This window comes from Solanum pennellii, chromosome 9 (genome assembly GCF_001406875.1).
Source record: "Solanum pennellii chromosome 9, SPENNV200".
NCBI lineage: Eukaryota > Viridiplantae > Streptophyta > Magnoliopsida > Solanales > Solanaceae > Solanum > Solanum pennellii.
The window spans coordinates 78,621,954-78,631,864 of record NC_028645.1 but is presented as its reverse complement, the minus strand read 5'-3'; the positions used below and the strand labels follow the sequence as shown (position 1 = coordinate 78,631,864).

Genomic DNA, 9,911 nt, shown 5'->3' with positions numbered 1-9,911 from the left:
CGAAATAGCCCATACTATGGCCCTTTTTGACTATTGGGATTCGATTTGTTGGTTTCATTCAACTTCCTAAATATCAGCTCTGCTGACTGCTGCTACGCTCTCTCTCAGACTCAGCAATCAGCATCAACATTCGCATACAGGCGGCGGCGCATTGACTGCTGGTTTGTTTTCTTAGATCATATCTACATAGTTTTCACTTACAAATACAGACGGATGCACTTGTAATATCTGCCATTTTTCGTATTAGTTTAGCATTTATTGGAACTTTGATTTGATCTGCAGAGATATGGCGATGTTATATGCGGCTCGTCGATTATCAGCTGGATCAGCTCTATCAGATTCACTGCGTTATACTTCTTCTTCCTGGAGGCTTTTCTCTACGTCTTTCAGGGAGGAAAGAGATACGTTTGGTCCTATTCTCGTTCCATCGGACAAGTTCGTGCTATTTTCCCTTTATTTTTCCATTTTCGCATGTTTAATATTTTGCCTTCACTATTTTACCATGTTTTTTTGTGTTAAAGTGGATTTTTTTTGGATAGCATAGTCTGATTGATACCGAATGTAGAATTAGTTGACGTTTTTTATTTGTTAGTACAAAAATTAATCATATTGTGAAGAATCTTGTAATGAATGGATATAGAGGATTCATAAAGCCAGCCAGTTAATTTAGGATTTAGGTATAAGTGATTGTGTTTTAAAGTTCTTTTGGATTTTATGTTGTTGTAAGGATTTGTGCATGTTTCTAAAATGAAAGTAGGTTTGTCGAAGTGCTGAGACATAACTACTTCTCTCGTATGTCAAGTCAGCTTGCGCGCACCTCAATTATATACTCATCCACCAGCGCAAACACGAGTAATTTTGTCCGTGAAGACTTGGACAAATGGGATAGAATTCACCTAACTGTTTTTCATTATATTGGAATTTAAACTCTAGCTTACCATTATCCATTCCATCTTCACTAACAACTAGGCAACAAGCAATAACTATTTCATTTAACTAGAAGATTTATGTTGTTAATGGATTTGAATGCACCTTGCTGTTATTTTTGCTTTATGGATGTGTTTCTCTTCTGTTCTGTGCTTCATCAGTCTTTAACAATCAGCTGTCCTCGTCGTAGATATGATCAAAAGTGTTCCGACTCCCTTCGTAACCAATTAAAACTCTAGTCAAGTGAGTACCGAAATGCCTCGGTACAGAACAATCATAGATTTCTGGACTGACAATTCAGCAGCAATCAATTAAGTATAACCTTCGTGTCTTGCAATTCCATCAATCTAATTTGCTGTTTCTGGAATTTTGTGCTGCCTCACTAATCAAGAATGTTACTAGAAAGGGATACATTTAATTTATATTTCCTCATTTTGGCTTAAGCAATGTTTCAAGACATAGCTATGGCAAGTTGGATGGTCTGGTTCCACTTAGTAGCCCAAATCTGCGCAACCGAGAAGGTGAGAATATATTTGTGCACGCGCACTAACCCCTAAAGCAGGTCTGGAAGACTATGAGTCCCACCTTCTGTGCGAGCTGAAGGAAATAGGTGCACAACAGTACTTTGTGCTACAACCCTCTCCTTTTTATAGGTTCTACTGACCGATGCCTGCTGCTTCATCTGGGAGAAAAGAATCATAGATGTCTTTAGGAATTGGTAGAGCAAGAAGCGTAACTAGAAGATGACTTCCTTTGTGGCTTGTGCAATTATTCTTCTTGTTTTGGGGTGTCAGCGGCATCCATTATCTTTATGATTTCTCTGATAGACAAATCGTGGAGTACAATAACCTATTAAATTTGTTGAGTTCACTCCTTAATTTGGAAATATAATTCTGATGGCAACAATCTCCTTTCTATTAAGAAGACTTGTTTTGCTATGGATGTCATTAAATTTTGCGATCTTAAGTGTTTTTTGGGTGGTGGTAGTGTATGTGTGTGTGTGGGGGGGGGGTACCTAGGGTGCATCAATGTCTCTTTATGTTCAAAGTAGTTGGTTCGCTTCTCTGCTCTATCTGTGCATTAAACATTGATGAGCTAGAGACCTAGTTGTAGGTGTGAAATTTCAGGTGGGTCTTGAAATTCTTTTCTAAGTTTACCATATCCTGAGTTTCCTTCTAATTGTGCTTCGTCTTTTCTTCTTGTCGGTCTTTTTTGTATCTCCTTCAGGTTATGGGGGGCTCAAACTCAAAGATCATTGCAGAATTTTGAAATAGGGGGTGATCGTGAAAGAATGCCTGAGCCAATCATACGTGCATTCGGTATTATTAAAAAGTGTGCAGCCAAGGTTGGTATCTGTAATGTTGTTCCCTTTTTAATTTTATCAAAATTTTGGTATATTAGCTGTAAGCATGTTGTAATGCTTGACAGCAGTTGTTTTGAAGTCTTATTTTAACTGTGCAGTTATTATATTGCAGGTGAACATGGACTATGGCCTTGACCAATCTATTGGAAAAGCAATAATGCAAGCAGCTGAAGAGGTTGCAGAAGGAAAATTAAATGACCATTTTCCTTTGGTGGTTTGGCAGACTGGCAGTGGCACTCAAAGTAACATGAATGCTAACGAGGTAATTAAAAGTTCATAAATGTGCAGGTCCTTTTCTTGTTCTAGGATTGATCCTTATTATCTGCTTCAAGCAGGTCGAGGAATAACCTAAATGCTTAAAGGCCATTCAAAAGAATGATGCTTTTGTTTGACAAAATAATTCAGATGCTCTTATTTATAATTTATCCATTTTTTGTGATTGAGCATGTCTCCTCCTCCTATAGAACTTCTCATCTTGCTGTTTTTTTAACGGCAGTGCACTCCTAGCTTGCACCTTGACCATTCAGTAGTGCATACCTAGTTTACACCTTGACCATTTTACCGGCTACCTGCACAGGTACTGGTAACTCTAGCCCTATGATTTAGGCGAATCGGAAAAAATCACCTAGTGTATTTTGCCTTTACTTGAATTTGAAAATGAGATCTCATGGTTCTCTTCCCACTTCTCTAGCTACTTCCCCAATGCAATTAGTTGTCCTATCCCATATACTGCTAGCATCCTACTACTCACCAAAGCCCCCATCACTATCAACTTTCCCCCATCTTCTGACCTCTAGTAGTAGTCAAGCCACCCACTTGATCCTCGATAGAACCCTCTTCTTCCTCTTCATTGCCAAGAGTTTATGTTAGGTTGTAAGATACTCACTTGGGATGACTTCGCAGTCCTTATGTAAACTTCTACAACACTTCCTAAGGAGTAAGTAATCTATTTAAACCTTAACCCCCATACTACGGAAGCTCACCTAGTATTCCTCCCTCGGGAAACTCAAATTAGCCATCACCAATACATAAGCTCTTGCAAAGTCCAAAGTGAAATTCCTCATTTGTTTCTATCCCCCAAAACCAAAATCTTCATGGACATTGTAATAACCCATTGAATTTGTTCCAATGGGGCCATTGAAATCTCCTCCTATGAAAAGTTTCTTGGTGTGCATAATACCCCTCAGAACCTCGTCCAAATTCTCCCAAAACCGCTTTTACCTTCGTTGTCCAAGCCCATTTGCGGTGTGTAAGGTAAGTCCTCCAATGACTAGCTTAATCACCATCATCGTGTCGTTCATCCTCCTAACCTCTACTACTAGATCCCTAAGTTCCCTATCTATTAAAATGCCTACTCCATTCCTATTCCTCGAGCCTCCTGAGTACCGCAATTTAAATTCATCAGCATCTCCTTAATGCTGAAGAATACACCATTACCATTTTCAAAAAAAAAAAAACAATTCATCAACATCTCAAGCCTTAGTACCCACACATTTGGTCTCCTGGACACAAGCTATATTGGTTCTCCTCTTGAGAATATTCACCAACTCTATAGACTTCTCCGTCAAAGTTCCTATGTTTCAAGACCTAATATTGAGCCTAGTGGCTCCATTGACACCCCTTTGACCCCAGCATGAATGTGTATTCCACCTGTTGGAATATTCAGTGCATTTACTGGTTAGCTTCAGGTGGTTTAGGGAATATTGAAAACTTTACTTCCTTTTTGGGGTTTTCCTGTGATTGCACCAGAAATTACTGGCTTTTTCTGAAGTTAACTATCACCAAGATAATTCAACTACCGTGCTTCAGAATTGGATTTCATTTGCTGTATGTATTTAGTGTTTCTCAGGTAGCTAAAATATTTTAGACTATAAATGGCTTGCCAATTTTGTCTTCTGAACATTTCGAGGAAGACTGGAACAATTTCATACTATTTCTTCTTATCATCATCCTTAACTTACTGGGTTGTTAAAAAATGATTTTTGATGGACTCGTGTATTTTCCCCCCTTGTTATGATTTATATCATATATCTTCAGGTTATTGCAAATCGAGCAGCTGAAATTCTTGGCTATAACCGCGGAGATAAACATGTGCATCCAAATGACCATGTAAATAAATCGCAATCTTCAAATGATACATTTCCTACGGTAAGCCATCTTTAGTGTTACTTTTGTTGCAAGGCATGTTGCTATTCTACAAAATTATGCTGAGTTCTTAGTGATGTTTCTTTTTCATGTGTAGGTGATGCACATTGCTGCAGCTATGGAGCTAAATAAAAGATTAGTACCAAACTTGAAACAGTTGCATACTTCTCTAAATTCAAAGGTTGAGTGTTAAGTTATGTTTTCACTCGTATAGTTTTTAAATATAGTATACTATACTTAAAGAAAAGGAAACAGTTGGTTCCATAAACTTTCCAAGCAGATTATGCAGCATCATGTGTTTTTTATATTCTGCAATATTGCCTGCGTGTTTACATAAATGCTAGATCCAGATTCTTTGTAATGGTTGTATATATGGTGAGTGGTTTGCAGCCAATGCATCTATCTTAGGTTGTTTTAACCATGTTCTCTGTTACTTGTAATGATACAAAATTACAAATTTAGGACATGGTTAATCAGATTTTACTTTACTGGCGATTGAATTGGTGCACAATGTTGCAACTCTTGCCTATTCGGTCATTAATGCTCAAAACAGAGCAACTTACCCTTTTGAATTGCAGGTGCAAATTGGTATAGTTAGTTGAGCATTATGATGGCGAAGAATAAGAAAAGTCAAAGATGCTAAAAAAAGTGAATTAGATCATAGCATTATGGTGTATACTGTATCCATCTTCAGTTCTCTTCTGGATTTTTTTATGTTTTCTATTACGTTATGGTACAATACCATATAACCAATACAAAAGTGCAGCTCAAACTTTTGGAATACTTTTACAGGACAACATGTTGATATTCTTTCTACAAAATTATATTGACTTCTCTCTCTTTGCTTAGCACATTAATTATCTTCAAGTCAATGTTGTTTGCCACAATCCTCAACAAATTTCTATCCCTTTAAATCTGATTGTGTCATTGCAGCCTATTTTTCTCAATTGGAAAACTAATTTGATCTTCAAGGCCAATGCTAATATTGTCTGAGCTGTAGTCATACAATGTTTGGAGTCATTTGCTATTTTAATTCAAAATCTGCTCCTTGCCTTATCATCTAGTACAATATGTTCACACAAAATCTTCTCAGTTTTCATACTTCCGTAATATCACCAGTAATTCCTTTGGTTAACTTAGCCGCTTCACTGTCCAATTGCTTTTACCAGTCAGTCGAATTCAAGGACATTATCAAGATTGGGCGAACCCACACACAAGATGCAACACCTTTGACTCTTGGACAAGAGTTTAGTGGCTATGCAACTCAAGTAAGCACTGTTGACATTCAGCATTTTCAAATGCTAAAGTTGTAACTATAAGCAGAGCAGAAGTGTTTTCCTTAAAGGGTTCTTTGCCGTTGTAGGTGAAATATGGAATCGATAGAGTCTTAGGCACCCTTCCACGCATGTATCAGGTTATTTCATAACCCTTTAATTTCCTTCTTCCTCTTTTTGCCCTGTTTTAACTGATAACAGCTTCATTGAGCAGCTCGCACAAGGGGGCACAGCAGTAGGGACAGGATTGAATACAAAGAAAGGGTAAGTGCTCCATTAAGGTCGGGTTGTGGTCAATTTGAGCAACCTGATCCTCCATTATTGGTGTGTGAAGGCAGAGTGGTCATAGTAGCTGCCCAATCCCTAATCCCTTGAATTTATGTTTGTAAAATCTCTTGCTGTTTCATGTGTACTATTTCAGCTATGCGATATGTTTTGAATCGTGGTTATATTATGTTGATTCTCCATAGGTTTGACATAAAAATTGCTGCAGCAGTTGCAGAGGAAACAAATTTGCCATTTGTTACAGCTGAAAACAAGTTTGAAGCATTGGTAATATCTTGATCCTTGAGTGTATTGCTTGTGAATTGAAGATTATGGTTGCTTGCTCATTGCTTTTGATAGAATACGAGGAGAATCAGGACAAGTATTTAGTGTTTAAGGATTCTGGCATATGCAGGCTGCTCATGATGCATTTGCTGAAACTAGTGGAGCCTTAAATACCGTGGCTGCTTCCCTTATGAAGATTGGGAATGATATACGCTTCTTGGGAAGGTATGCTTTTCATATGTATTTATTATTTCCACCGTAGGTTGCTATCTTTTGAGGATTTCAGAGCTTAGAAGGATGTGTGTTCCACCAGTTATATGATTTTATCATATTTTTTTCATTTGTTGAGTTCACATCCTTTCTTATTCAGTGGTCCCCGCTGCGGTCTTGGCGAGCTCAGTCTTCCTGAAAATGAACCTGGAAGCAGTATAATGCCTGTAACTTCATTTCCCTTAAACCTGTTTGAAAGAATATGTATGCATACTCTTGTCATGTTTAGCCCTTTCTTCTCAATCTTACCATAAATGACTTCCATTGCAGGGCAAGGTAAATCCTACTCAGTGTGAGGCTCTCACCATGGTCTGTGCTCAGGTAACATTTCTGTCCGATGGATGATGTAATTAAATTGTCTTGAAGCTTTAATTTGACTTTGAGTTATAGCATGTTGAGTTCCAAGAGAGGACATTTATATGGTTGGGTAATTTACCCAAGTTCTTTGTTTTCAAGTTAAACATTTGAACCTTTCATGAATGGCAGGTTATGGGGAATCATGTGGCTGTTACTGTTGGTGCATCAAATGGCCATTTTGAGCTGAATGTCTTCAAGCCGATGATTGCTAACGCTCTCCTACATGTACTCTCTCTTTTATTTTCGTTTTCTGTTAACGCTAAATCAGATTATGGTGTGCATTTTCAAGTTAAGCTGTAGTAAGAGAGAAGCATGTGGGGTGGAATGAAGTCCAAGTTTTTTTTCATCTCTTCTTCTGAGTAATTTGTGGTTTCTTAACCTTTTCATTCTTCATTTGGATTATAAGGCATTTGTGTTTGTCATTGGTTTAGTACCATTGACGGTTTAAATGGACCATATTTGCGGTGGTGGAGCTAGGAATTTGCAGGAGGGGATCCAAAAAAAAAAACAACAAGAAAGTCACACTTGGGATGTGTACCTATGACCTAAAAAACTTTTTGGGCCCCCTTTGTCACTTCACTGTGATTTTTCCTTTTTGTCAATGTAACTCAACAAGCTAATATACCCAAAAAGAAATTCTATTTTTTCGCTATTTAAACAGGGGATTCATTTGAACCCCCTTTCTTAAACTTAGCTCTACTTTTCATATGTATGATGATAGAGTCTGAAGAACCCCTCTCTTTTTTTGAGGGTGGGTGGGTGGTGCTGGGTTGGGTCGACAAATGTAATCTGTTGATCTTTGTTACCTGCTGCTGCTTTTTATTTACCAAGACTGACATACCTCTCCTTTTTGTCATGTCCAGTCAGTAAGATTGCTAGGCGATGCATCTGCTTCCTTTGAAAAGAATTGTGTGAGGGATATCCAAGCTAACAGAGACAGAATTGCTAAATTGTTGCACGAGGTCAGTGTGCATCTAAAAAATTACAAACTTCAGTGCCTCTTCTACAATACATTATAAGCTTTATCTTATTGATCACATTTCTTGCTTAACTTTGCAGTCACTCATGCTCGTCACATGCTTGAACCCAGTAAGTATTCTATCAACATATCTAGAGTTCATGCTATTTCTAGCTATTTTTACTAGTACTCTTTTCCTACATAGTTAGTGGCTGAACTGACAAGAAGTTTTGTGAAACTGAAGAAATTTGACTGATTGTGGATATTCTTGCTGTCAATTTCAGAAAATTGGTTATGATAATGCTGCTGCAGTTGCCAAGAAAGCGCACAAGGAGGGAACCAGTTTGAAGGTAACGGTATCCATCAATTATGTTTATGGGATCAACTCTCTCATTTGATGCTAAACAATGTCGTATACTGAAATCTGCAGGAAGCTGCTCTCAATCTAGCAGTCCTCACCAGTGAAGAGTTTGATCAACTCGTAGTCCCTGAGAAAATGATTGGTCCAACTGACTGATCTGATTCATTAGCTCTTCGAAATGAGTAAGAGGACCATGGCTAGCTTCTTCTGTCCATCAAATTCGACGAGGGAAATAAACATTTGACACATTTCTTGAGGTTTTCTCATTCCTATTAATTTATCAGTGTTTTTTTACTGTGAGAATGCCTCCATTTTTTGAGTTGAGCCGTGAATAACAAAGGAGAAGATTTATCTTTTGTGAAATGGAAACCTTACCGTTTAGTAACACAGGTTGAAAGCTGAAATTCACTTGAGCTTTGCTGTGTCATTTGTTTTTCCCAGCCAGACAGGGTTGAAGTTAAGGGCGCAAGGGTTCCATCCAATTTTTTCATCGTAAAATTATATTGTATTAATAAAATTAGAATTTTTATTTTGAATTATTTTAGTGAAAATTTGAAATATACCACTTTAGTCAAAGTCATTTTCATATTCTCTAGAAGTGTTGTCATAGTAGGGCCTTTGACCAGGTGGGTTGAGACATTAACAACAACTTTGTGGGTGGAAAATGTAGTCTGAAGGGTGGTGGCAGGTTCTTTGCATTTGAGAAATCACTATCAGTTCATGTGATGGTGATAGGTGAATGAACCTCACTTGTCCCTTTTCTCATTGATTCCTCTTTCCTAGGATAAAGGACCCCATTACATTGTATAATTATTTTTGGCATGGAGAAAAATATTTTTTTAATTTTTAAAATATGGTAAAATAAAATTGAAATAATAGTTTCTCTAAAGTTTTGAAAATATTAGAAAATAAATTTTATAACCGAATTTTTATATTGATTATGTTTTTCTCACTATATTCAATGTTTGATGTTTGTATTTGGAACTTTGAGTTTACTGCAGAGCTTATTTCGCAATCTCCTAATAAAATTTTTTTTCTGTACTCTATCCTCAAATTCAATACCTCTAATAGTCAAGGATAAAACAATTTCATCGTAACGTTAATAGTTTTGACAAATTCCTTCATGCATCTCTTGCATTATAATTTATATCTAGTTGATTTAATTTATTTCTTGTGATCATTTTGTTTGGCATACATTGTTTTTTTTATTTAATTATTTTTTATGTTATAATTATTGTTTTGATATGTGATTGGAATTCCTTTTTTTAACCCCCAACTCCCCCACACCCATTCCGCGACCAAAAAAAGGGTGAATAATATTTTTGAACCCTTCGGTATAAGAAATTCTAGTTTTAGTCTTGTAATATATGATTAAATATATTTAATCTTTAATTAGTTCAAACATGCCCTATTAATTGTTTACTTAAGATATTCATGATTTTTCCAGAGTTATTAGTTGTTCGAACTTGCTAAATTTTGCTTGTTACTTCGTATTTAAGGGCAATATACTTCTAACAGCAATAACATAAAGAGTATTTACTCTTATTTTTATGAAGTATAGAAGTTATTTCTATAAATCTCCGACCCAAGAAAAACATTTTTAAAATAAGTTTGAAAAATCACTCCCTGGCTGACTACAGGCATGACTACAGAAGAGATGGAATTTCTTTCATTCCCTTGTTTCGTCGTGGCACACACCCCCCACAC

General features: G+C 36.8%; 1 protein-coding gene across 1 annotated transcript; it reads left to right on the top strand.

The window, feature by feature from the left end:
• On the top strand, positions 1-8,964 carry LOC107031642 (fumarate hydratase 1, mitochondrial). The gene is made up of 18 exons (XM_015233085.2): positions 1-161; positions 283-435; positions 2,155-2,272; positions 2,403-2,552; positions 4,328-4,438; positions 4,533-4,616; positions 5,605-5,703; positions 5,799-5,849; positions 5,924-5,973; positions 6,180-6,261; positions 6,389-6,483; positions 6,629-6,695; positions 6,799-6,849; positions 7,015-7,110; positions 7,749-7,847; positions 7,945-7,974; positions 8,128-8,193; positions 8,274-8,964. Exons 2-18 carry the CDS (start codon positions 287-289, stop codon positions 8,358-8,360), a joined length of 1,485 nt encoding a protein of 494 aa, XP_015088571.1. The 5' UTR covers positions 1-161; positions 283-286; the 3' UTR covers positions 8,361-8,964.
• Positions 8,965-9,911: the final 947 nt, after the last annotated feature.

Bases quoted from the DNA above. Each gene is read 5' to 3' on its own strand.
- LOC107031642 (XM_015233085.2), top strand. From the start codon at position 287: ATGGCGATGTTATATGCGGCTCGTCGATTATCAGCTGGATCAGCTCTA. The intron at 5,850-5,923 runs GTTATTTCATAA...TTCATTGAGCAG, and splicing joins CCCTTCCACGCATGTATCAG to CTCGCACAAGGGGGCACAGC. The intron at 8,194-8,273 runs GTAACGGTATCC...TGAAATCTGCAG, and splicing joins AGGAGGGAACCAGTTTGAAG to GAAGCTGCTCTCAATCTAGC.